The 27373-nt window shown below is 47.2% G+C and overlaps 1 protein-coding gene and 1 long non-coding RNA gene across 9 annotated transcripts in view; one reads left to right on the top strand and one right to left on the bottom strand.

Moving 5' to 3' along the window:
• The window catches only part of SIM1 (SIM bHLH transcription factor 1), a 94771-nt gene extending 71011 nt beyond the window's left edge, over nt 1-23760 (bottom strand). The window contains exons 1-4 of one of the 8 annotated variants that reach the window (XM_082475186.1): nt 5319-5377; nt 4745-4895; nt 2349-4120; nt 1028-1647 (exon numbers count right to left, since the gene is read on the bottom strand). In XM_082475186.1, coding sequence (XP_082331312.1) covers nt 1028-1202 — 175 coding nt within the window. In that variant the 5' untranslated portion in view covers nt 1203-1647; nt 2349-4120; nt 4745-4895; nt 5319-5377. The other 7 variants (XM_082475190.1, XM_082475187.1, XM_082475192.1 and 4 more) reach the window with 7 other exon arrangements.
• On the top strand, nt 5788-13751 carry LOC309667188. Its single transcript, XR_014267601.1, has 2 exons — nt 5788-9148; nt 10033-13751. It is a non-coding gene; the product is annotated as an uncharacterized lncRNA (long non-coding RNA).
• Nucleotides 23761-27373: the final 3613 nt, after the last annotated feature.

The raw sequence follows: 27373 nt of genomic DNA, 5'->3' as shown, positions 1-27373 counted from the left end.
AAGTACACAGGGTTCCTTCTCTTGAATTTTTGTTTGTTTAGTATTCTCTACATTTCCAAATCCTCCTCTCCCAGCAAAGACATATCTAAAATATTTTTTTTAATCTGTTTATGTGTTATTTGAATGTGGGTAAAGGAAAGGATGGGGAAATAGAAGAGAAATATACTTCCCCTAGGGAGTATAAATGGTTTTATACAGGACAGTGTTCTATCAAGGCTACTCTGTCCTCACACAATGAATCTTGATCATCTAAATACACATTTTAAACCATGTCAAAAGCTCAGCTATTCTAACTTCTAGGCCTTATGAGACAATTTTCCCAGGGATCCATTTGCCAACCTACCACCTAGAAGATACTTTCTAAGCGGACTAGCGATCTTAATTCAATCTTATATCTTAGAGAAAATATCAAGCCCAGAGTTGCAAATCACCAAGTCCCAGAGTTAGTTTCAGAATCTGTGAACATCTCAACAACTCAGAATAAATTTGCTAGAAGCAGTCAAGAGACGGGGTAAATTCAGGACATATTTGTTCATGAATACGTCTGCTCCTCATCTGCAGGATTACTGACATAGAGAAGTTATTATCTGCCTTAGCTAGCTCCATGTACATGGGTCTATCTAGACATAACAAAATTACAGGAAGTTAGAGATGTTCCTGCTCTCTGCTAGATACAATTCTAACAAGAGGAATAAAAAAAGAAAGTCATGTTTGGATTAGTAGTACTTTCAACTGAGCTCAGTATCTAAGTGTTGACAAAAGCACCGTTGAGGTGCTTCCCAATCAAACATATCTGATGGACTGAAGAGAAAGTATTAATGGAGAAGTAGAAAGAGCCACGGAAAGGCAACAGAAATTCTAAATGCAGAGAGGTCCTTAGTTAAGCAGCCATGCTAAACTTCCCTTCGCAGAGAGTGTGTGTGTAAGTATGAATGTACTTCTCTGCCCAGTGGCGGCGTAGGCTCATTCACTGGCAGATCCCGTGCCCCTTCTGCCTTTGAAATTCCATCTGGGCAAAGTCACTTACCTTCTGGGAACACTACTCTCATTTTGAGATAGCTGGTGGTGAGCCTGATTATGGATGCTTTGTCCAGCTGCGAGGTGATAGCCGAGGGCAAAGGCAGTAATTTAGCCAGTTCATAAAATTCACTGTTTTCCTTCTCCCTCCTAGTCCGGGCAGCATTTTTGGACTTCTCTTTCATCGTGTCTCGTTCCCCCTTTCTTCTTATAACATAAGTTCCACAGATTCATCCAAAACCAAAAATAAACTTTCAATTAGAGATCATATTTGGCAAAAATATAAAGCATACTTTGAATGACGAGACTGAAGTCTTTGCTTCAGTGTTTTGATGGCAGTAAAAGACCAACGCGGCGAACAGAAAATTTTTTCTTTAAAAATATGGGATGCGAGTAGAGGAAAGTTGCTGATCCACCGCAGGCGATCTGGGCAATCCTAGGCGTCGCTGGGTATCAAATGCCGGCGGGACCTCCGAGGAGCTAGCCTTTCCTTCGGTTCCGCGCTGCGAACCCCGGTTCTCGGGAAATCGACATAATAATCCCCGACGTTTGCTTTCAGTCCCGCGGCCCTTGGGGTGGCTCCGAGCCGCTTTGGGAAGAACAGGAATGCCGGGCAACTCTTTCAGGCCACTGTGAAGACAACAGCATCAGAGCGTAAGAGGTCTGCGGCTCCACAATCACTCGCGCGCTCGCCCCAATTCTGAAAAATGGCCGGGAAGGGCCTCAGCGCGCCTCAGCTTTCCTCGCCGGGCTCAGTGTTTTGGTTGGCTGGTTGGTTGGTTGGTTAAGATTTGGAGAAATCAGCAGCGAGACTGAGTCCCCTGCAAATAACGCTCCCATTCTCTCACCCCCGTCAGACACATTCTCCAGCCCCCTGGGAAGTTGCCCAAACAACGAAAGGCAGATTTTGCAAGACCCTTAGGAGCCCCTCAGCCGCCGGTCCCCGCGGCCCCGCCCAGGACAGGCGCAAGTCCCAGGAAGGCAGGTTTCCGCAAATCAGAATTCCTCCACAGCGCTCGGGCACCTTTCCGTCCCCCCACTTTGGCAGGTCCGCAACTTGGCTCTCTAACTTGGGTCTCAAGTCTCGGGGATTCCTCAAAATGTAGCACTTACACATCAAGTCCCTCAGGACTGCCGAGGAGGCGACCCAGCGCTCTCCCTGCCCAGCAGGGGCGGCAACACGCCGGGCACGGCTGCGCCAGGTTAACAGGTGGCACATTCGCGACAGCCCCTCGCAGGCACCGGGGGGCGGGAGGCGCCCGGCCTCTCCCCCTCCGCCGTAGAGCTGCGGGCGCCGATGGGCGGGCGCAGGGCGTGTCCGCTTCACCTACCTTCAGTCCCCGCTGGCAGCAAAGCGTGCGGAGGCGCCCACCTCTTAATTGTACTCATGCCTACCGTCCAACTAAGCCTCTCCGCGGGCCTCTCTGCTTCCCACCCGCAGAGAGCAGCAGAGCGTGCCCTGGCTCTCTCTTCTTTTCTTGGTCATGAATTGGGGGAGGGGTGCGTGGCAGAAGGAGGGGGATGCGGGCTTTGGGACGGGTGAGGTGGTTTTAGAATCCTCCTCCTCGGTAGTTGCTACGAAGCCAGTATTATTCCTGACTGGAAGCCGAAAACGCCCCCCTAACTTCTTAATGGCTTACGGGGTTTAGCTTCAACTTCACTCCCGGGTTCCCTCTCTCCCGCCCTCCCCTAATGCCACTCACAAACCTCCTCGTTTCTGATTGGCCCGGCGCGTCCCGGGCCGCGGCGCTCATTGGCCGACCGAGCTGAATGACGCGTGCACGCCCCGCGCCTCCCCCCGGCGCGCACCCCGGCTCCCGGCTCGCTGCCTTGCTACCCGCGCGGCCGCAGCGCTCCTCACGAGCCGGGGGCACCGGTGTCTGCGCTGCCCCGCTAGCAGCTCCTGCTTTCGGCCTCCCGGGCCTTGAGGGCGACGTGCAGGACCCGCGCTCCCCGCGACCCCGGGGGTTGAGTGTCTGTGCACTCAGCCCCGAGCGCCCGCAGTGCTAGGGGCGCCCCAAAGCGGTGGGCAGCGGCCCCTGGCCGCAAAGGTCGGGCCCGGGGGCTGGGTCGCCCGGCAGGCGAGGCAGGAGTAGCCCAGGCTGCGGGCGATGTTCGCCCAAAGGCCGACCGGGAGGCCGCTCCCTTCCCGCGGGCAAGTCGCGGGGCCCACAGAGTGCACGGGGCCGGTGGGTTATATTTTCTTTGGGTTATATTTTCTTTTTCGCATTTCTCTGAAACCACGGCGACACCGAATTCATCTCCAGAGAGGATAAATACACCCGTCTTTAAATTAATCCCAAAGAGGAGCGTCTTTTTCGAAATGGGTCGAATCTAGGGGCTGATTTGTTCACGGTAGAAAGCTCAGTCATGGAGTTTTCTATGGGGAGCAGACAGGGGACACTAGGGGAAAAGAGGTTACATTTCAGGCCAAAATAGAGTTAGAGTCGTTGATATAAAGTATCTCACAATAATCCGTTATCTTAAACGTGAGCGAAGAGTTTTTGTTGGGTTTTGTTTCAGGAAACAAAAGTCCAACATGAATATTCCTTACAGAAGGGATACAGTCTGCACGAATGAATCTACAGCATTTACGATCCCTTACAGGAGCCGTTTAAACAAACGCTTGTAAGTACTATTGCTGACAAGTTATATTTAAGAGAACCTCTCATTTGAATCGCCTTCCCTGTCATCTGAGGATAGAAAACAGATAGCGACGGGAAGAAGTTCACTCGTCCCGGAAGACAATTATTGCTGCTTGCGAATCACTCCCTACAGATGCGATTCCCTGCTCGGTTTTGGTGCTGCTGGTGACTACGATTCTGCTCTTGGAGGTCGACTCGGAGGCAGTTGTTTCATCAGCGGTAAAAGAGTGAGAACACCAGTCACGTTGCACTCGTCTTCTCGTTTGGTGGCGCTGACTGCCTCCAAGAAAACACGTACTCTGAAGAGGGGTGTGTGCTATCTTGCTGATATTCGGAACAACTTTAAGAGTGTTTGTTCAAAAATACACACATCTGCCACCTCCTTGCCGCCCGATGGCAGTACGCTCGAAGAACGACAATGGGAGCGTCCTCGGGGTATTTACACATCTGGGAAACACCTGGCAGGAGGAGGTGGTGAACATTCCGGACAGAAAAAAAAACTTTTTTGAAAAAGAACTAAATATAGAGATGTGATAGGTGTTCCAAAACTGGAATCCAGCAAATGGGCTCTAATCTAGGAGGAGGAGTCATTTCCCCAGAGGCCGTAGCCACTTAGAGACCTGGCTCTGGGCGGTTCCACCACCAAGTAACTCACCCTTAACAAGAGATGAGTAGGAATAGAGAGAGAGATGTACTGTGGCTCCCTTATACACAAGATTGCAGAAAGACCAGATAAGATCAAGTTGACCCCTACAAGAAAAGAGTGGGGTCGGTTGTTTGGAAAGGTTGAAAGAACCTTCCTTGAGATCCTTCTTTCTCCCCACTTTCCCCGCCCCCAACCTGGACAGAACTTAGGGGTAATATGGAGCGGCCAGGCGAAGCAATGACACTTCAGGGGTAAGAAGCAGTTTTCTATTCCGACTGTTCTAGAAAGGATGTCACTTAAGTCGGCGGTTACTGTAAACCCTATCTCTACTTCAAACAACGTGCAGGTGTGTTGGCGCTTTGCTGCGGGCTGAAACCCTTGGCCGTCGCAGGGACTCTGGGGGATCAGGCAGTGCACGCCTCCCATTACAGGGTACCTTTTGCGCCGAAGAAATGTAGTATTTTGCCTTCAGCAGCAAGACGAGTATGGAAGTCTTCACACCAAAGACGACGTCCTGGGGTTGGGGGCCAGGAGGGCTGCTCCAGTGTCCCAGTGAAGCTCAGTAGTCGACGAACTGAGAATGTGTCCTTTAATAAACAAAGTGAATGTACGGCCAAGTGGTGACGGCCCCCTCACTAAGTCCTCCGCACACAACTGTCTGAGCCGCGTTTACCGAGAGAGTGAATTAGCATGGCGACGTAACACCTGTTTTTCTAATCTTTGAACCCCGGCTGGAGCGGGAACGCGGCTCCGGCACTCCCCCGCCCGGTGCCGGCCCCGGCCTCGCACCCTCCCGGCGACCCCGCCCGCGGCCCCGCGCGCACCACGCCTGCAGGGGCTGGACCGGGGACCTCGGGAGCCTCCCACGTGCTCCAAGAATCGCCTTTTGCCTCTAGCAGGAGAAATTTTAAACCAGTTTCTTGAGGCTTATTAGGCTAATCCTTCCCACCTCTTTGCCAATGTAAGGGGAAAAGCCCCAGAAAGGAAAAAGACGGGCACACGCGACCCACCAACACCAAACAGGAACCCTAGGAGAAGCTAGGCCGTCGCCTCCTCGCGCGGGTGCCTCAAACTGCAGCCCTCTGGCGATCGGGCACTGTCTACGCGGTCCTAACGCGGGAAGAAACCGGAGCCGATCTATAAACAAACATCTTCTTCCTTCCTCCGCCACACACCCCCTTCCCCAGGAGAGTAAACAGCCCAGAGAGGCCGCGACATCGCGCACTTGGGAGTCTCTTCCTCCTCCGAGACGACCCTGGGTGCTGCCCGCATGGACCCCGCCCTCAGCGGGCCTGGGCGCCAAGACGTGCAGAGGTCCAGGGCTCAAGCTCGCGGGGGGGGGGGGCAAAGCGTGCCCACCGTGGCGGAGCCGAGAACCTACACGCCTGTGCGTGCGGAGTCCCGCGCGCTGTGAGCGCCCAGAACGAAAAGGAGGGTCCTCTGAGGGCCGCCCGTCCGCTCCCAACGTCGCAGTCTAGAGAAGCTGCGTTGGGTTGTGAAAGAACGAGTGAACGCCCAGCGGAATTCCGGTGCAAATCAGGGAGCCGGTTTCAGCACAGAGGCCCCGACCCCTGCTTCGGGCACAGACCTCTATCCTGCCTCTGGTAACTCCTCCCTGAGCCCTGCTGCTTTAAAACTAGAGTGATCTGTCTCCCACGTCGCCCCCGACCCGTTAACACTTAAAAAAACAAAAACAAAAACAGACTGCTAGGGACGCACACATGCACTTTTACACTCTTGCATATCACATATACACAATTGTACAAAGCACACAGGCACAGATTTTATTCAATGGCCAATGTCAGGATGACGGATGTATTTATATTCAAGATGCAAAATCTGAAGGTGGTCACTTAAATATCTCTGTGTGTTATATCCAGATGTTCACTCTCTGCCAGTGGAAAGGAGAATTTACCTAGGGAAACATTAATGTCTAGGGAAATACTAACATTTTTCTTCTTCCATGTAAGTGAATCCTGTTCTAGCCCCATTTTATTACCACATTTAGACGTTGTGATGTTGAGGCAGAAACAAGGGTCCCTTATAACTTTAACCCGGGCGAGTCTGCTAGAAAACAAAGGCTAGGGGCGTATTTAATATTTTTTAAATTACTGTAAATATTACTTGTTTGATTAGGAGGTTTGGGAAAGTATACATTATTTTATGACAAAACAAAACAGCTCTCTTCTGAGGTACTACTTCTCAGGTGCCTGTCTGAATTGACCATTAACATGTCCAAAAAATTAGCTTCAGTGGTTACACACTGAAAAAAGAAAGGGAGGGAGGCAGAAAGGAAGAAAGAGAGAGAGAGAAGGAAGAAGGAAGGAAGGAAAGGAAAATGTACCAACTTGAAAAATGAGAGTGGCAAAGAAAGGCAAGTAAAGATTTTATATAGTTTCTCTAAATATTCTGGATAATATTTTCCACCCAGATTTTGAAATTGTAGTCTAATATAACCTTGAATTGGTCGCTGAAAAACAACAGTGCTTCTTAAACTGTGCACACTTTTAAAGAACTGAATGATTCAAACATTAACAGTAGCTGAAAAACTCTGACCCTGCGCATTCTGAGGACAGGAGCGGGTGGGTGCCTGCGGCTCAGACCGCCGGCACATTTTACACTTTTCCTTTCTAGAAATAGAGCTGTGGATGGTGTGTGTGTATAATTCAGCAAAGCAGGGCCCAGGAGCACAAATCGGGGTGTGCAAAAAACTGAAGATGAACGTTGGTTTGCGACTTGGGGTTGAAAGACACTTTGATTCCGAAATCGGTTTCCGATCTTCAGGCCAAATCATGCTCTCGGTGCGCTGCTGGAGCGCACGCCAGGCCCTGGCGCGCGAGTGGGTGGCCGGGACGCACGGGGGGCGGGGGTGAGGAGGCGAGGTGGCCGGAAGGGGGCGGAGAGGCGTCCGCGGCCTCGAAACGGGTGAGGGGCGTCAGAACTGGGTGGATCCAGAGGGCTTGTGCTTCACTGTCCTGCTTTGAGAGCCTTTGGATTAGGTTTCTGGAGAGTTTCCCCTTCCCTGAGACCCAACTTTGAGTCTAGCTCCTGGGATCAGTGTGCCCCGGGACTGTGCCGCGAGTGCCTGAAAAGGACCCCCTAGCCCTGCACTCTCTAGGCGGAGTGGGTAAGGCATTCTCGGGAATGCTTCTAATCCGTAAACAGACGACGGGGCTTCCAGACCTGGCTGAGCGCCGGGGTCCCTTAGGGTGCAGTTTTCAGCGAAGCGCAGCTTTAAAATATGGACCTCGGGCTCCATTCTGATTTAGGAATCGGAAATCCCTGTTGAACTCTGGAGTTGGCATTCGTAAGGTATGGGAGGGGCGGGGGTGGTCCGAGCGCCAGGCAGCTCCGCGAGCCGCAGAAGCAGGGGTGAGGACAAGCTCTGAGAGAGGGGTGCGGGCGCCGCCTCCCACTGCGCGGTGAAGGCCGCCCGGACCTCCCTCCCCGCCCTCCCCCTCCCCCGATTCTGCGGCCTAACTCGGCTGGGGCGCCGCCAGACTGAAATTTGGAAGAGCTGCCGCCCGTTCCTGCCCTCCGGCGTCACCGCAGGATCCCGGCGAAGTATTGTACCTCTGTGTTCTGGGACGGGGACCAAGTGCCTCTGGCGTCTGGGGCACACTGGAGTCCCTCTCTAGCTAGCCTCATCACCTCTGCGTCCTAGGACTTGGGAATCTGCCCTTGAAAGTCTGGGCATCCTTGCTCCTAGCTGGTGGTTTTGGAAATTGAGCCTGAATGGGAATTGCCTGGAGAGGCCTGTGAAAACACAGATTGCTGGTCCTTACTCCCAGAGTTTATGATTCAGCAGATCTGGAATGGGACCCAATAATTTGCCTTTCTGCCAAGTTCCCAGAAGATACTGATGCTGCCGGTGAGGGAACCACACTTTGAGAACCGTTGCTTCAGCCTGCCTTTTCTCAGCTTGTCTTTGGGGAAGACAGTCAGGAGGGAAAAGATTTAAAGTGAGAGTCCTACTGTAGGAGCTTGGGCATATGGCATAAAATAATATGACTGTCTAGTTGAGGTCCAGGGGTGAGGCTCACGGCTGTGAAGATGGGTCCTTCCGACCTCCTTAAGAAAGAGGATGGTGGCCTCACAATGAGGGAGAGGAGGCGGGGGAACCCAGCCAGGCCAGCCTTTGCGGGGGGCGGGGGGGGTTGGCCTCCAAAGGTCAGGGAAGTGCTCAGAGCACCCCCAGAAGGTTCCAGAGTTCCACGGTTCTCGCTGGAACAGTCCGGAGGGCTTGGACCAATCCACCTCGGGTAGGACACGTTGGAAAAATAGCAGATAAGCTATTGATTCTCCTTTTGGCCTTGAAATCATTCCCTAATTTTGCCAGAGTCCTTGGGCATGAAGGACCCAAGATGCGTGTGGTGTTGGTGCAGGGGAACTGTCCCTGGAGGAAGAGGCCCTGGCCGGGCCCCATAGCCTCCTCTTCAGTGGCACGTGCTCCCTCTTGTACAGGGCCACGTTGGGACAGTATGACTTTGTCAGTCTTTGGATGCTTTTGTCATGTTTTTATGGGCCCCTTCCTCCATAAAAAATACTAAAGATTATATTTTACAATTGGATTGGTGCAAAGACTAGTGTAATTCTGGCTGAATTCATCATCATATATTCATTAATCTTATATTTATTCTTTTCTTCTCTTTTGTAAAATAGATTAAAATGAAAACATTCTGTGGGCTCCTGAAACTATCATGGGCCCTAGGCCCTGTACCTGTTGTGACAAATGCTGCTCCTGGCACACCTGGGAGGATGGGGATACTAGGTATGCCTTCTGGCTGCGACTCCTAAGCCTGGAAACCTGGAGAGAGGTTTGGGACCAGGATATTTATCTGTGAGTCACAGCCCCACTCCTGGTGTAAAACCGGTCAACTCCTCCGTGCTCACACTGCAGAGTCCCTCCACCCTGCTTTAGTTGTGTCTGAGGTATGACCCTAAAGCTTGGTGGAAAATCCAAACAGATTAGGTTACCAGCACCCTTTCTTATCTTAACACCTGGCCTGCTTCACGTTTTTTCCTCACCTGGATATCAGATTATTAAGTGAAATCCAATTTTAAAATGCTTTGCAAACCAAGCAAATGCATCGTTTGGTTGTCAATCGGTGTCCACTACTATGCAACAATATTTAATTTCTTATAATATTTCTAGAGTTGTTTTATGTGTATTCAAGCAGACGTTAGGATTGATACTTTTACACACTGTCCTGCACCTTGATTTTTTTCCATGACAACTTCCTCATCCTTTCTTTCCTAAACATCTGTAAGCATTCTATTTTAAGACTATATCAGTATAATTTATTTAACCTGTCACCCACTGAGGGCATTTAGGTTGTTCCCCATCATTGCTATTACAAGCAGTGCAGCAATGAACACTGTATACATGTCGGTTACCTGTGTACCCATGTAACCACCGGACAGACTCCCCTAGACTTCCCTTGCTAGATCAAGGGTATGTGCATTTGTCCTCCTAATAGATATTGCCACCTTGCCCTCCACAGCAGTTGTGCCCATTGACACTCCCACCAGCAGTGCACGAGGGGGGCTGTTTCTCCACAGCCTTGCAATGAAGGGCATTATAACTTTTTTTTTTGGCCAATCTGATAGGTGGAAAAAAATCAGTCTACTTTTAATTTCTTTTTCTTTAATTATAGAGGTTGAATATCTTTTCATATGCCTAAGGGCTTTTCAAGTTTCTCTCCTCTTGAATTGTCTTTCCAGAAACATGTGAGGATGGGGCCCTCTTGGCTCTGGACAGGGTTAAGGGCCCTGGGCTGAAGGAAAAGCTGGGACCTGGCTTTTAATGGAGGTGAGGGTTTCTTGAACCCCTGGGAGAGAGCTCACCAGAACTCTGGGAAGTGGAGACAGTCAGAAATACAGATTCAAGGTTCCGGAGTCATCTACCGACACTTCCCCCTACCCCCATATGAAATATTCTTTAGTGCAAAACACAGAAGATAAATATGCAAATATAATGTTAATGTGTCTTCATCCAACTGATCTCCTGACTAGTGACCTTCAATTGTGTTGTACATATGTTAAAATAGTGGTTAATTTATGGATTCTGTATGTTTTGAAATTCAGTGGTCCCAAGTTGATATTTGAACCAACTGTTTTTGTATTTTACCTACAAACACATGGAGACTTTACCACAAAAACAACTCAAGCGTGAACATACGCCAGCCAATCACACCTCAAGGTTTAAGCAAATAACTTGGAGGAACAAGGGGATAGACGGATCCTGGCAGTAGTTTCAGAGGAAAAACTTGTAATGATCTGGTTAAGAATCTAAATAAAAATGATACATAGGAGAAACAGGAAAAACCAGTGTGCTGCAAGTGTGCAGCCTACCGTAGTTTAGATCTGCTTGGATGTTTATTTTCACTCCCAGAGATCAGATAACTTGTTTGTGAAGATAAATGTCATATGATAAGCCACTGTATATTCTCCCTGAATAATCAGAAGTCACGTGATGGCAATGTGACTGTTTTCCTCCAAACCAGACAGCAATATGAATGTGTGTTAAAGCTGATATTAACCCTCCTTCAATTTGTAAATTTCTGATTAATTTTAGGGCTTGGGTATATAAGAATTATAACATAGTTTTATATCAAATTACACCCCCCCATCCATCTGTCTGTGTGTCTGTCTGTCTCTCTCTGCCCCTCTTCCCCCTTCCCCCCGTAAGAAAGACATGATAATGAAAAACTATTCCAGCAGGAGGAGCTGGTTTAGAAACAAATGGATTCCATGGCAACTCCTGACTCCACACGACTTCTAATAACCGGCATTTCAGTTGGAAACTGTCTATGTGATATTGTGTCCAACGCTGGTGTTTTATGTGGGGTTTTCCCTACTCTACATCTCAGAAATGGGGTCTTAACCTCCAGTTTCATGAATAAGCAGCAGCAGCAATATGTCACCACCTGTAACCATAATGTGGCCAGTGATTTGTCAAGTGTTTCTGGTTCCAATTTTCAGACTAGCTGACAGAGATGAACACTGAATGAGAAATGTCCAGAGCTGGTATCCCATAGTGTGGAGAATCTACGAGGTGTGTTCTACTGCAAATTGACAGAGAGGGTCAAATGTTCTCATTCAGCTTGAGAGAATGTGTGCCTCAGGCCCCCGACAGCAAGTCATGAATGTTGGACTGTGCGTCACAGACCACTGCACTGAAAAAGGAAAACTAAACAAGGACAAAAATAGCCAGAGTTTCCCCCTCCTCGTTGAAGGAAACCAAAATGGTCTGAGCTTGTCCTAGAGCTGACTGATCCGCTGATCTCCCAGTGAGTACTGGCACCACTGTCACAGTGACAAAAAAAAGAAACTTGTAACAGGATGGGTTTGTAATACCTTGTGCCTAAGTGTTTTATAATTTTTACTGTGACCCAGGAAAAAAAAATTGTGTCACAAATGGGTCAGGTGATTGCTCTTAGAAACACTGCAAGTCAATGATGGAGTCATTGCAAAGGTCAGAAGGAGCTGAGCTTGTGTACCTGAGCTTGGTCTAGAGCTTCTGAGTCCAGTCGCAAAGCTTGTGCCCCACCTGGGCAGGTCAAGATTGAAACTCAGCCAGGACTCAGTCCTATGTCCTACCCAGGGAGGATACCTTTTTCTAAGTTGCACAAAGGCGCTATGTGGAGTAGCTCTCACTTGGGCTAACACTGCCCTCCTTGGTGATTCTAGGCTGTGTGACACATGTCAAGGAATGTTTATTACGACCCTTGCAAATCATCATGCCGGGGTTTCAGTGGTTAACCCCAGTTGCCAGTGCTGGTCAGAGCAACCAGCAAATAATGGTTTACTCCAGGGGAGTATAAGAATAGAAGTGACACAGCAAATTTGTTTAGTGAGGGCATGTTCCAGGCAAAGTAGGGGAGTGAAAAAGAAAGGTTACTGTGATGAAGAGAAAGAGGGGAACTTGTGCAGGTGGGAAGCATTGTGGGGAGAGTTTGTCAAAAGTGTTGACATCGACATGCACAAAAAATTTTGAAAATCTATTGGCCAAATTCAGGGGGAAGATGCTTTAAAGTAACTGAATGTGTTTATTTTAAAAACTCTATTTACTCAACAATACGTTTACGCATTTTAAGGTAACTTTTGAAAAATCACACTCGTTTTGAGTAATTTGAAATTTGAGGAAGGGTATAAATCACCACAGGCCCAGAATGTTTAATAGTGTTATTCACCACCAGTTATCCAATGGTCAGCAGTGCCATAGCTCATACGGAACCTTCACATCTTTCTAGAATGAGCTGACACCTGACCAAGGAGACAGTGCAAAGGAAGCACCTGTGCAGTGAGGAGAATGTGAAGGGCGCTCAGTGGAGGGGATTCTCATTCACTCCATGATTTCAGGGCTTCACTGGAACTTCTGTGAATTTGTAATCCTCAGCATTCCTGTGAGGAAGGGGACAGGTGACATCTCTCCAAGTTTCCAAAGGGAAGGCTGAAGAACAGAAATCTGAGTAACTTCCCCAGAACCCCACAGGAATAATGTTCACTGGAGTAAGTATTTCCAGATTTTCTTTCGAAAAGTGATTGAAACTTTTAGATCACGATCAAGTAAAAAGGGGTGACGTGTATTAAAGATAAAGAGAGTAACCCAAGGGACAAATATCCCCACGAAGTCAAGGAAGCAGAAGCATCTCTGGGCTGAAAGAAGAGGAGCTTACTAGCTGGCCTGGATTTCTTCTTGAAATTTTTCTTAACTGTTCATTTTGAACTAATTATAGACTTATAGGAAGTTTCAAAGAAATGTACAGGGAAGTTCAGCACACCCCTCTCACTCTCACCCAGCCTGCCCCAATGTTAACAGAGCTTATTCAGGTTCCCCCAGTTATGTATGCACTTGCGTGTGTGTGTGTGTGTGTGTGTGTATGTGTGTCTGTAGTCATATGCAGTTTTGTCACATGTGTAGCTTAGTATAACATCAAGACACAGAACTATAACATCGCTGCAAGGTTCCCTCACACTGCCCTTTACAGCCACACCTGTCCCTTTCCCCTGCTCCCATTCTTAAACCCTGGCAACCAATAATCTGTTTTCTATCTCTATAATTTTGTTATTTCAAGAATGTTATAAAAATGGAACCCTATAATATGTAAATTTTGAGATTGGCGCCTTTGCTCAGCATAACTCCCTTGAGGTTGATCCAAGTGGTCACATGCACCGATAGTTCATTCCTTTTTATTGCTGAATAATATTCCATGCTATGAAGCTACCATAGATTGTTTAACCATTCACCCACTGAAGGGCATTCCAGTGGTTTCCAGTTTTGGGATGTTATGTACAAAACCACTATGAACATTTGGATACAAATTTTTATGCAAACATGTGTTTTCATTTCTCTGGGATAGATGCCCAAGGGTACAACTTCTGGGTTGTGTGGGAAGTCCATTTTTAAGTTTTAAAAGAACCTGCCAAACTAATTTCCAGAGAGAGTGGACCATTTTACATTCCCACCAACAGTGTATGAGTGATCCAGTTTCTCCATCTCCTTGCCATCATTTGGTGTTATCATTATTTTTTATTTTAGTCATTGTGATAGGTCTGATATCATTATGCTGTTAATTTGCATCTCCCTAATGGTTAATGATGTTGAGCATTTTATCATGTGCTTGTTTGCTATCTTTATCTCCCTTCTGATGAAATGTCTGTTGATGTCCTTTGTGCATTTTCCACTTGGATTCTATGCTGTCTTACTGTTAGTTTTGAGAGTTTCTGTATGTATTCTATGTATATAAACCCTTTGTTGGATATGTGATTTGCAAATATTTTCTCCCCAAATTGTCTTTTCCTCCCCTTTCTAGGGTCTTTCACATAGCAAAATTTTAGATTTTGATGATGTCCAATATTTCCACCTTTTCTTTTTGAAACTTATTTTTAAATCCACAGCACAACATCATCCATTAGGGAGCCTCAGTGTCAAAACCACACCTCTGTGAAGCTGTTTCATAATTGCAACAGGGGGATGAATGGCAATTCCAATTCCACAGATATTTATTAAGCATCTCTTGTGTAGCAGCTACTGCTCTGTGTACTCGGGATTTTTCAGTGAACAAAATAGCAAAGATCCCCACCTATGGGGCAGTTCCATTCAGATGGGGGGAGATAGACAATGAACATGATAAAAAGTCACATCGCAGATAAGAGGTTTTAAGTGCTGAGGGAAAAGAAAAAGGAGCAAAGAGGACAGGGATCCAGAGGGAGAGTTTGCAGGATCAAGTAAGAGTGTCAGGGCGCAACCTGAGCTGACTTGAAGGGGGGTGAAGGAGTAAGTCCAGCGATGTCTGGAGGGAGGGGACTGCTGGAGCGAAGACCCAAAGTGGGGGGCATGCTCATGGAATAGCAGGAGGTCGGTGTCTGGAGCAGAATGGGGTGCGGAGGGGAGAATAGAGGATAAGCAGCAAGAGGGGCAGATCACGGGGGCCGCGGAGGCCATCATGAGGACGTCACTGAGTGACGGCGGGAGCCACACCATCTGACTTGGTGTTAGCAGGGTCACTCTGGCTGCTGTGTTGACGATAGTTTGAAGGAGGCCAGGAGCAGAAGCAGGGAGATGTGTAGGAGGCGACACCGGATCCAGGACAGAGATGACAGTGGCTTCCACCAGGTGCTAGCAGTGGAGATGGTGAGAAGGGCTTGGACTTTGGACATATTTGAAGGTATATACAACAGGGCTTTCTGATGAACTGGATGTGGGAGAAGGAGGGAGAAGGAAGACTTGGAGGTTAAAGTTAGAACATGGGATAAAAGTGACCCAGAGAATTGGATGAGAATAGAAAGTCAGTAAGAGAGAAAGGAAAAAAAACGATGGAAAGAGTCAACAGAAATGTGAGTTCAGCCTTCTTCGGGGGGCAATTTAACAGTATTTATTAAAATATATATGTGCTTTGTTCCAACAATTTTTCCTTTTTAGGATTTATCCTTCAGGGCTACTTGCCCATGTGCACAGTTATGTGTAAAAGGATTTCACTACAGAACTGTTTGTAATAGTGAAAAGCAGAAACAACCTAAATACCCACCAGTAGGGGAATGTTTTATATACTATGGTACATCCAAACTATAAATCACCATGCCACATTAAACCGAGGGACATATATCTACAGGAAGCTCTCCAAGATACACCGTTAAATGAAAAAAGCAAGTGGCAGAATGATGCATGAAGTGGGTAAAGAAAACTCTATCTGCACACTTACGTACCCCCATCTCTGTAAATACACAGCCATAGGTCTGGGATAATACGTAGGAAACTCATGAAAGGAGCAAGGAGTGAGTTTACTCTCTGTGTTTAAACAGTCATTTAATATTGTTCTAATTAAAGACATTTAAAAAAACCTGAATTATAAGATTTTTTTTAAGTAGTGTGGAAGGATTTTTTTCTTGTTGATAAATTAGATTCTTCATTACCTTCCTTAGAGGTCCCAGGAGGTCCAGACCTGTACTCTGGGAAACAGCCCTACCCCCCATGGTTAGAGAGCGAGTCTGGGTTAGCTGGGGCAGCTGAGGACACTCTATTCAGAAAAACTCTGGAAGAACCAGCTGGGGCTCCTTTGTGAGTGATAAACCCCAACAGAATTAGTCCTATTCCCAATCCTGGATCATTTCGTCCCTTTCTGCCTTGTGTTGGAGGCAGCAGACAGTGGCAGACAGAGACAGGACTTGCAATCCAAAGTGCTGGGCTCTAGTCTCCGCTGCTACTGCCCTCGGTGTCTCTGAGCTTCTGTTTCCTCGTCTGGGAAATCGGGAACAACGGCTGTGACCAAGTGAGAGCTGTTGCTGGAAGTGCTTTGTGTGTGGAAGGCCACCCACTGGACTGTCAGGGCTCGGAAGGCAGTGAAATATGTCTTTTTCACTGCAAGCCAGGGAGTGCTATGTTGTAGGGCCTCTGGAAATGTATTTCAAATAAATGCATTTGGTGCAATTCCACGAGGTGTTTTTGCCAACGAATCAGACTAAGTATTTTGTGAAATTATGTGGGTGTTTTTTCATTGTACATTTGTGTGAGAATGTTATTTCTGGATGCATTTAGGTTTCTTGTTTTCTTTCTTTAAAATTCACTTTCATCTCCATCCCCAGTGGCATTTGTTTGCAAGGGCACCCAAGGACAGAATGCCAGCAGTGTAAGTTTGCCACCTATAGGTGGACATTTTCATTACAAGTGTTTGCCTGTGACCGAGACTAGTCTAAAACAAAAACAAAAAAGTGTCAGAAAGAGAAAAACAAATACAGTATGCTAACACATATGTATGGAATCTAAGGGAAAATAAAGGTCATGAAGAACCTAGTGGCAAGACGGGACTAAAGACACAGACCTACTAGAGAATGGACTTGAGGATACGGGGAGGGGGAAGGGTAAGATGTGACAAAGTGAGAGAGTGGCATGGACATATATACACTACCAAATGTAAAATAGCTAGTGGGAAGCAACCGCATAGCACAGGGAGATCAGCTCGGTGCTTTGTGACCACCTAGAGGGGTGAGATAGGGAGGGTGGGAGGGAGGGAGATGCAAGAGGGAAGAGATATGGGAACATATGTATATGTATAACTGATTCACTTTGTGATAAAGCAGAAACTAACACACCATTGTAAAGCAATTATACTCCAATAAAGATGTTTAAAAAAAAAAAAAAAGTGTCGTGCACAAAACACCCCCATGACTTCTACTCCAGCTATACTCTCCACGTTTGCTTTCAGTGTTCCTATAAGGATCACCAGCAATCTTCAGGGAAAATTAAAAACAAAAAGCAGATCCAGATCACTCTGCCCCACTGCTTGTAATATGAGTGAAAGCGTGGACCCGTACAGGTCTGAACCATTATGCATTCCCTTGAATAATGCTGGTCAGTAAGGAAAGAACACGGGCCTTGTTTTATGATAGCTGAGCTCTGCCTCATCATGGCCTGAGCTGGGAGCATCCATTTCCACATCTGTGAATGAAGTGATTGGACTAGAATTTCCGTGTGGCTCCTTCTAGCTTTAATGAACTACACTCTAGGGGCTAAAAGTAATTATAACAGTGATCTCTAACATTTGTTAAGGCCTTACTACCTGTCAGGCCCTGGGCCAAGCACTCTCTTATTTGATCTGCCTGACAAACCTATGAAATAAGTACCACTATTACAAATAAGAAAACAGAAGGATTAAGTAACTTGCCCCAGATTGCAAGGAATTGAGTGCTAGGGGCAAAATTTGAACATGGATTTCTGATTCCTGAGCCTACCATGCCTTTAGCCACTGTAATATATTTCCAAATAAGTACTGTCCTTTTTGCATAGTCCCTTTGGAAGTCTACCCATATAGTCCAGTGATACTACCACTACTATTTTTGGAGTGCTGTTTTAGGAATAACAAATTAGTCTACACTGTTGGGCTAATGTGACACAAACAAGAAAGTTGGCCTTTGGCTGCAAAGATGTTTGGCTGCCTCCAAAATAAGCAAGTGATTGAATCAACTGTTTTTGGATCCATCTACATCCAACACACATGGAGCGCCTAATTCTCCATATGGGGTGGAGACAAAAGACCCAGGCCCTATAAGACAGCATGTGCTGTGTGGTGGAGATGTGGGAACTACCGAGGGTCAAGAAAGGGAGCCATCTGCCAGACCAAAGCGTTTGTGAAGGAGGAGCAGGGCGTGAACGAGACAAGGCACAGAGCATGGGAAAGGAGGAAGGGGTAGAAAAGTGGAGGCAGGTTGGACCAGAGATGAGGGTTTGTCTCTGGAATCAGCGAGAATGAATGTTGAAGTGTGTGGAGCCCAGGGGAGGAAGGCCTTGTGTGCTGTGCTAGGCAATACGAAATTCCCTTCAAGTCAGGAGGAACTGCTCAGTGCAAGGGTCTTGGAAGGCCCTGCCTCGGTCCTTGTCTCATCTTTGCCCAGCAAGCTCCCCAAGTGTTTTTTACCCGAAGGTGTCAACCATCATCCCATTCCCATGGCTATCAGTGTTTCTTCTTGGCTTTGAGACCTCCAGATGCTTTCCAGATTTGCATCCACATTGTGTGCTGACACACCCACCCAGCAGCTGCTTACTTTAGAGGCTTGTCTGTCCCATTGCAGCTCATGGCTTGAAGCCCACAGGGTTCAGGGGTCTGGTGTGAATGAGAAGTAATATCATGGCAATGTGTATCCTTGGGAGTGAATAAGTGTCCATTAGATTGAAGGTTTCTGAACAATCTCATAGTAGCTGTGTGCTGGTTGTTTTCTATTTGCCCCTCCCCCGACAGATCCAGTCTCTGCCCTTTTGACCCTGCTCTCTGCTCCCCAACACCGAACCTCTTCAGAGGGTCCCAAGGGGAAGCTGGGCTCCCTTCAGCTTCTGATTGAATTCCACCAGTGGGCAGCCATTGGAGAATGGGAGACGGAAAGGCTGGACTGTTTACTGTTCTGTCCTCTTCCTGCCATAACCTTGGCGGTGGGCATACTCCTCTAGGCTCCAGCCCTGGTGGACAGCCCCTCCTGTACAGCTGCAGCTCTCTCTCTCCTCGCCCTCTTAGACCCGGAGGCGGTAAGGGCTTCTTACTCTTGCTAGTTTCTAGGTGCTCCATCATCCTTTGGTGGCACCCAAAACCCTGTACCACTCTGCACAGTCCCTTCATTAAACTTTTCTCACTTCCACCCTGTCAGTGTGCCTGTCTGTTTCTATTAGAATCTGCCAGGACAAGGTGCACATGGCCTTTGGGGAAGAACAGTCTGGCAGTGGCCCTCAAGGTGGATAGACGGATGGGATTCATCTGGAGAGAAGGGGTAGGTGAGGGCCTGGGATAGAAGGGGCAGTGACGCAAGGGTGGGAAGGAATGCAGTTGGAAACTCCCTTTCTTTTGCTGTGCGGAGTGCCTACCTCTGCTCCTGGCTACACTGTGGAGATGACACGCGTGTTCATTGCATGCTTTGAAAACCAAATGCCGCTTTTAGATGCCTGTCTGGGGAATCGAAAGATAAATCCGGGGAACTGAGCATCTGATGAGCAACCATAGCGCCATAGAAGCCCTAATCCTGCTTTGCCTGCTTGAGCCCTGCCTCAGGTCTGGTTGCAGTTGATGCTGGATTTAATCGGGACTACAGAAGCCTTTGTTTCTCTCTTGGCAAAATCCAATGCAGACCCTCTAGGTTCCCATAGCACTTCACAGACACCCCAATTTAGGACTGACGGTGTTGACTTTGAGGGCAGGGACAAACCACCTGGGTTCAGCCTTGGTTCCCCAGTGCCCAGCCGAGAGTCTGCGTACCCTGCTGCTGCTCTGAGTTGAGGGGCTGGCTGGTGTCGGTATGGATGAGAGTGAAGGGCCATGAACTCTAGGCTGTGGCAGAGCCCGTGTCTGTGGCAGGTGGGGGAAGAAGTGGCTTTGAAGTGAGTGGCTTGTGGGAGGGGAAGGGGAACCATAGGAGGAAGCTGGCGGAGCTAGGTGCACCCTTGTCAAGACGTCACAGCCCTCCCAGGAGGAGGGCAAGGCTGGCTTTCTTACCCCAGCTGCCTCTACAGCTCTTTGTCCTTCGCATAATTCTGGATCTGCGATGTACACAATAAGTGGCATGTTGGTAAATAAAGGCCCCCATCTGCTGTTCATGCTGTTGAATTGGCCAAGGAATTGTTTCCAAAATGAGACTTTGGAATATTTTATTCAGCAAAAACAGACCTATGGTTCTGAGTTTTGTCTTCTGATCTCTTTTAGGGGTTGTTAAGGGTAACTGATAACGTACATTTTCATCTGGGCAGGATCCGTGGTGGGTTCACCGTTGAGTTGCCATAAGGCCTAGGGTATAGGAAACGTTCACAGAACACTTGTGAAGTGGCTTGATCAAGGCAGGCTGGAGAATTAGGCATCTCTGTCAGTGCCTAGAACTGTCTGCGCCTTGCCAAAGATGCCATCCTATGGTGGTCGACTTTCCCATCACAAATTTGAGATTGGGTTTAAATGAGACTTTCTTAGCTGAACCACACTTTGCCCTGTGTTCCCTTTCCTCTGGCTTTACTTTGCCTTCATCTTCCCCTCTTTCTTCGTGGCAGGAGCAGAACTTGCCCTGGAAAATGCTCAGGCAGAGCAGGAGCCATGGGGAAGGCCCTGCCGTCGTGGACTTTCTCCCTTGTCTTTTCCCTGGCTCTCGCCCACCGCATTTCAGGACTGGGAAACGCGTTGTAAAGACTGCCCTGATCGATTCCCGGATTTAAAAGGATGGCCTGCGGATGCCGTGATAATCACAAGAGGAGAGTGAGACCCTGCCCCAAGTAAACTCTTTCCTTTTTGTTTTTCATGTTTTGATCTTATGAGCCTTGACTAGGCTCCACTGAAAACAATGGCAAGGTCTTCAAAGGGGAGCATCAAGCCCTCTGAATGGACTAATTCTGCTGCAGGTTCCCGCCATCTATCCGCCCTTGACAAGCGCCAGTAGAAGTCAACAGGTGGTTGTCCAAATATAAATGAAAAGGCTTAACTCTTAAAACATCGATGTCTGAGGGGATTTTTAGAAGACTTTACTCTGTGGTTTTGGCAGCGACTGTGGGTTCCTTTGCCAGCATACAGAGAAATTTGACCTGTGTCACTCAGGGGCTAGAGATTTTCATCACTACTGTCTCCGCATAGCACTTACCCACCCCTTCTCTTCCCCAACAAACAAGCAAATTCAAAAATAAAAAGTGAAGAGAGAGAGAGAGACAGAGAGACAGAGACATAGAGACAGAGGCTGAGGAAACAAAGGAGAGGGAATGCTTGGTGAGTCTGTATTTTATTCCCTTATTAAAGTCACATTCATATGTGTCAAAAACAGGGGGTAGTTTGACCTGTGGGCAGAGTGGGAGGAAAGGTATTTTGCAAGCAGATTTCTCTCAATAAAACTTGCTCTGTGCTGACAATACCGTGACAAATTATTAGAGTTATCTATACAAACAACATATATTTAAGTTATTGCCAGCTTCGCAAGTGACGATTGAGAAATAAAGCAACAGGGGGGCAGAGGAGGGAAGGACCATAGGGTATAACCTTTCTAGTTTATCCCTAATTTTCTCTGGTCCTTTCTCTGTCTTTACCTCTTAGGCAGCCAACCACCTGAGACTGGCCATGTGCTCCTACAGGAAAACATTGACTCTAGGCAAAACCCAGTTTCCAAAGCAGATTCTGTGTATTTTAAAGTGGCAGCAAATTTGTCATTAGAATGTACCCTAGAGAAACATTATTGCAAACTTCGGGATTCGATTCAGAATCTAACTTTACATTCTTCGTCTTCCTGAGCAAAGAATTCACCTGATACTAGTTTAGAAGAATCACCTGTCTTCACTTTCCATTTTGGGAAGCCATCTTGGGTGTTTAGTAATTCTAAACAACCACTTAAAAGGAATAAATATGGCACCTTTCTCTAATCTAGAGTCACAAAGATTTGATTATTTAAATAAAAGAATATATACATCAGAGCTCAGCTTACATATATGACATTACGTTATATTAATCAAATAAAAATCCCCAGGTGAACATCAGTGACAAAGGTAAACACTCACATTGATAATAGACCGGCATGAAGTCCTTCATCCTCCTTCTTATCCAGGGGAGGGAAAACCCGGACCCCCCAGCCCCAAAATATCAGGGTGGGTCAGTAGGCGGAACATCTGCTTTTCGGAGCTGCCATCTGAAAGGCTCTTTGCAGGCAGGTCCCTGCGCCGCTTGACTTGGAGTTTTCTAAGATGCCTGGAGCTCCTCCTCTAAGCACTCGCCTCTGATATGGCCCAAGGGAACACACACCCTGTTTTAGCCTGATGCCAACTTCAGATGGGCTCATGACAGCTGACCTCTGTGGAACAGGCACCCCTGGTAGCCTGGGTGACGCCACTGTTTTCCCAAACACCAGGATTCCATCTCAGCCCCTGTGGCCGAGCCTCAGCATTTAATGGAAAAGGGAAGCTGCTCAGGTGCTTTACTTTCGGTTGGATGAAAGAAGCAGACTTGGACCACAAGGAAGTACACAGACGCCTCAAGTGGGTGCAGAGAGAGCATCATTTAGAAACGACTTTATCCTTTTTCTTCCCATAGGTGCTACCCTTGATCTTTCCCCAGAATATGGAGAAGTTGCCACAGGAACTGGGCAAAAGGCCTTTATAAACACTGTGGGTGTAGAAAGGTTTCGTCCCTCAGTCCTTTGCTGAGATGGCAGAGATTAGCACTTGATAACCTTGATGGTCACGCACTTTTGAAGTAAATAAATGTCTCCTGATGAGCTTCTAAATTAGAGAGGAGAGGAGGCCCAGCTCACCTCCGCATGCTATTGGCATCAGAAACATGGTAAAGCTACAACTTAGCACTAATCTTAATAGCTTATGAATGCCAGAAAATGTTGTTAACTGAAGAATAAATCAATTGAGCAAATCCACAGTGGCCCCTCCACTAGCTAATTAGTTCTGTGGGTTCTAAGAGAACTAATTTTCTACATCAGAAATGAAAAAAAAAAAAAAAATCACTGATCCCAGGTGAAAGGAGAAATAGTATCATCAAGTTGTAAATGTCTGATTAAAACTTTGAGAAAAACAGCTAGAAAAAAACTCATTACTGGGATTTAGGCTCCAGAAAAATAGAGAATGACTTTTCATACAGCTGAGTGAACATCCATCTTGGGAGGACAAACTCCTACTTCCAACAGGCTGCCATTGGGGAAAACACTTTTTCAAACTCCTCTTGGGGAACTGGTTTCAAAGTCAATTACTCCAGAATCATAGTCTCATTTTGCTTTCGACTCAAGCTGTTTTCACCTAGATTGATTGTGTTCGTTTTTGGTCATTTCCAAAAATCAAAGTATCTCTCAGAGAACCAATGTTTGCCAACACTGAGGAGAAATGCACCTTGGGTTCTGAAGGGAGTTCAGAAAGGGAGTTTCAAACACTTGTGGGATATAACTGCCTTGTTGAAATAAGCACAATCTGCCGAGATGATGACTTTGAAGTAAATAATACCCATTCAGGGGCCATTTTGGGGATTTGCTAAAAGTCAGACTGCTTTCCAAATTTCCAATTGCTGTAATTTTGAGTATTTATATAACCAAATTCATAAAAGTCATTTTTAACCAAAGGAAGATGGTTGAAATTTGTACAATTCCTTTTAAGACACAAGAGGAAAAGACAAATCTTTTCTCTTCCCCTTTAAAACGTACGGGCCTGTTAAGAACTCTGCTTTTCGGTTCTTGTGTTTATGAAAAGACCTTGTATCACCTGCCATAAGTACTGGCTAAGAAGAATTATTTTCCCATTCTTATTTTTCATTCTTTCTACCCCTCCGTCTTCCACAACCTATGGCAATCTTTAATCTCTAAAGTTTGGAGATTTTAACTGATTTTGTTTTTCTTGAAATTCCTTTCTTGACGATAGTTCTCAGGCAGCTCAAGGTGGGGACCGTTTAGGGCAGACAGAGATAACAAACCCTAAAAGGAATCAAGGAAAGTCTGAAGTCTGAGGAGATTCTATTAATTCTAGATTAATAGAATTAATTAATTAATTCTAATTCCCAGGTACCTATTCATTGTAGTAATATGAGAGCACAATTCACCTGAACTCAAAATCATTCTCTCCTCCCTCCCCTCCTGCAATTGTCCTGCCTCTGAAGGTCACGCTGACATCTCTGGAACCGTTGGAAAATTTTCAAAACCCCAAAGTTTTCCAAAGTGCTGACCTAAGGAGCTGGATTGCTTGCTGTGCATTTATAGAACTTTTCCACAGGTCTCCTGTGCATGTGGTGAAGCAATCAATATGGATGAAATGACTGTATACAACTCTGATCCTTGCCTCATTATGAAATCACCACCTCAGCTACTCACAGATCCAGCACACCTGGGGCCTCACAGGGTATTTGCGGGGAGGAGGTGAGATGGGGTGAGAGGGTAGGTAGTGAGGGTTTCTTGGAAATAAAGAGCACTCACCTCTCAAGACTTTTACACAATCTCTTTAGAAGCCACCGGGGTAGCAAGGTGAGCAGGCGCTCCCCTGTGACAGGCTGGCGAGGGGACGGGGCTGGGGGAAAGGAGGAGATCCACGCCCAGGGCCGCCTTGGCCATCCCAGACTCACATTCTGAGCCCCAGAGGGTGGAAAGACATGAACAGCCACTATGCTTAGTGCCTATATTTTTTGGGGCCCGCACCCCATGTATGATCTTGAGCAGCCAATCTTCAAGGTCACTGTGTCTGGGTGGACAAAGCGGCTGAGTTGGACCCTTTGGGGTCAGAGGTTCAAATCTTGCCCTCACCGTATCTGGGCTGCGTGTCCGTGAGAGACTGACTTGGCCTCTCCGGGTGTCTTAGCTGCGGAACGAGGAGGAATGCCAGGCTTACAGAGCTGCTGACAGGACTTGAAACAGAAGGAAAATAACACGTGTGAGCGCTTGCCTTATACCTTCACACCACCCTTAAGCCCTGAAACAACTCTGAAAGCAGGTGTCATCATTTCAACATTCAGCTGGGAACCCAGGTTCAGGGAAGCTACAGAGTGGAGACGTGATTCAGTGCTGGGACTGTCTGACTCCAAGTCCTGTGTTTTTTCTGCTACCCCGCAGGTACTCAGTAAATGGTAATTTCTCTTCAAAAAGATCCCTTAAAGCTGGAGGGAGGGAGGGAGGCCAATTGGGGAGCAGGAGGCTGGGGGGTGGAGACAGACTCAGTAATGGTCTGTGGAAGGCACTAGGGCTTTGTGGGGACGTGCTGGCAAAGGAAAGATGTGTTTTCAAACCCATGTCCTTAATACCAGCCAAGGTCAACCCGAGAACAATTTGCAGTGGAAAATTACACCCAGCAAATTCTACAGCCTGATCCTAATTAGGGGCTAACCTCTCTTATTAGGTGAACTTTTTCTTTATTCCTCCGCTGTGGAGAAGAGACTGTAATTTGTTAATGAAATAGCATGCTGATGTATGTCGTCTTATAATTTGTGGATGATCAAGATAAAAATGTTCTTTCCTTAGAAAAATATGGCTTTCATTTCCCACTTTTTTTTTTTTTCCTTCTAAATCATTAGTCCTTCAAACATGTTCCTTTGGTCTTATAATAAACAAGTGGGGGGAATGAGACCATCCACTTCTTCCAGAGCCTTCGTTCAGATCCACCCATTTGTTCAGTCTCCCAGTTTAGCAGTTTCCATCCAGCCATCATTTCTTCAGTTCCCAGAGGCCCCTCTCAGAAGAGGAGGTTACAGCCCCAAATGCAATCAAGGCAGATGCGCAAGTAGACAAGTGAGAGATAATGGGGGAGAAATACCCCAGACGGTGCAGATTTATAACCCAGGCTGGATGCTTCTCCTGGGACCCCGTTTGTTGCTCTGGGCTCTTGTCTCACGGGGCCTCTGAGTGAGCACAAGTGAGAGTTACAGAAGTGCTAGAAACAGACCAGATGCCCTGTTTCTCCTTGTCATGATGTGCCTCCTCTCTAGGCCGCCACAGGCTGCTTAGATTCTGGGCATTGGCTCTTACAGGGAGGCGGTTGGAATGACAGAGCGTCTCCTGACAGGGTTCCACCAACAGTACGTACTCAGAGGGCAGCTCATCTCAGGAACGATTCACTGAGCATCTGTGCGTCGGACACACTGTGGCAGGCTTGGGAGTAAAAGCTGAAGACGGCACGGTCCCTGCCCTGGAAAGAGTTATTCTCACAGGCCAGACAGACCCACAGACAGACACTTGCAGCATCGTGGGCAGGCGCAGCAATGAAGGAGGGGCAAGGAACGGTAGGGCTGGGAATGGAAGCTTCACCACCTCGAGGAGATGCTTCCGGGCTGAGACTCGAGGATGAGTGAGAGGTGGACAGCCACGAAGGCCCCCAAGCCCCCGAAGTCCTTCCAAGCTTGGAGACCACCTGGCCTAAGGCCTGGAGGTGCCGGCAGCACGAAAGAACTGAAAGCAATGAGGCAAAACACAAGGCTTCGGATTTGAGGCAAAAGGCCACAGGGACTGAGACCTGGCAGAGGTCACTGAGGGCCTGTATGCCCGGAAGTTACAGGAAAGCTTTGTATTAGTGTCCTAGGGCTGCCATAACAAAGTACCCAATACTAGCAGGCTTAGGAAAAACAGGAATCCATTGTCTCACAGTTGCATCGGCTAGAAGTCTGAAAGCCGGGCATCTGCAGGGCCGCGCTCCCTCTGAAACCTGTAGGGGAAGGATCTATCCTTGCCTCGTCCAGCTTCTGGCCGTCCCACACGGTCCTTGACTCCCACATCTGCCCCCTTCTTTCCCTGTGTCACTTCACATCCTCTTCACATTCATGTCTGTCTCTGTGTTCAAATTTCCCTTTTAATAAGGACACCAGTCAGAGTGGATGAGGGCCCACCCCAAGGCCCTAATTTTAACTTGATGACCTCTGTAAAGACCCTGCGTGCAAACTCAGTCACATTCTGAGGTACTGGGGGCTAGGACTTGAACATATCTTTTTTGGGCAGGGGACACAATTCAACCCATAATAGGGATGAAAGGAGGGAAAGCACCTTGCGATTTTTTGAAGGACAAAAAGCACAAAACTAAAACCCCTTCCCCAGAAAATCTTCAGTTTTCTTCCCTAAATAAAACACCGAATCTTCCCTTGTTTTAATTGCCCTTTAATAGAGAATCATCCCTAGTGACAATCCACTCAGGTTCACAGTGCCTCGTGGAGGAGCTGAGGGCTTCCGCACAGCCCGTTCCATTTTCACACACAGCAAACACATCAGAGGACCCATGCCCACTCTCAGGGGGGTCCCTTCCCCGGCGTGAACCAGCAATCACCCTCTTTCTCCCAAACTTGTCCTCAACAGGAAATTAAAGGGTTTTTGTTTTTTTGTTTTTTTTTTCTTAACCTGACATGGAACCCCTGTCCCCTCCAGGGCACAACTAGTCAATCAGTTTGTAAAGGAAATACCAAGCACAATCTTTTGGTTTGGTTCAGTTTTTTTGAAGCAGGTTATACTTTTGAGAGATTTTTTTTTCTTTTATCAAACATTTTAAGCCCACTATTTTCAATGGAAAAATACTGTGTGAGCAAAAGGTAAAAAAAATCAAATAGTGCAAAACATTACATATTAAGCCTCTCCTTCCAGGGCCCCCCTCAGAAGCCACTGCTCATAA

This window comes from Balaenoptera physalus (genome assembly GCF_965194825.1).
Source record: "Balaenoptera physalus genome assembly, chromosome: 9".
In the NCBI taxonomy this organism is placed as follows: domain Eukaryota; kingdom Metazoa; phylum Chordata; class Mammalia; order Artiodactyla; family Balaenopteridae; genus Balaenoptera; species Balaenoptera physalus.
Note: the sequence above shows the minus strand (reverse complement) of the source record. Positions and strands in the feature narration are given on the sequence as shown.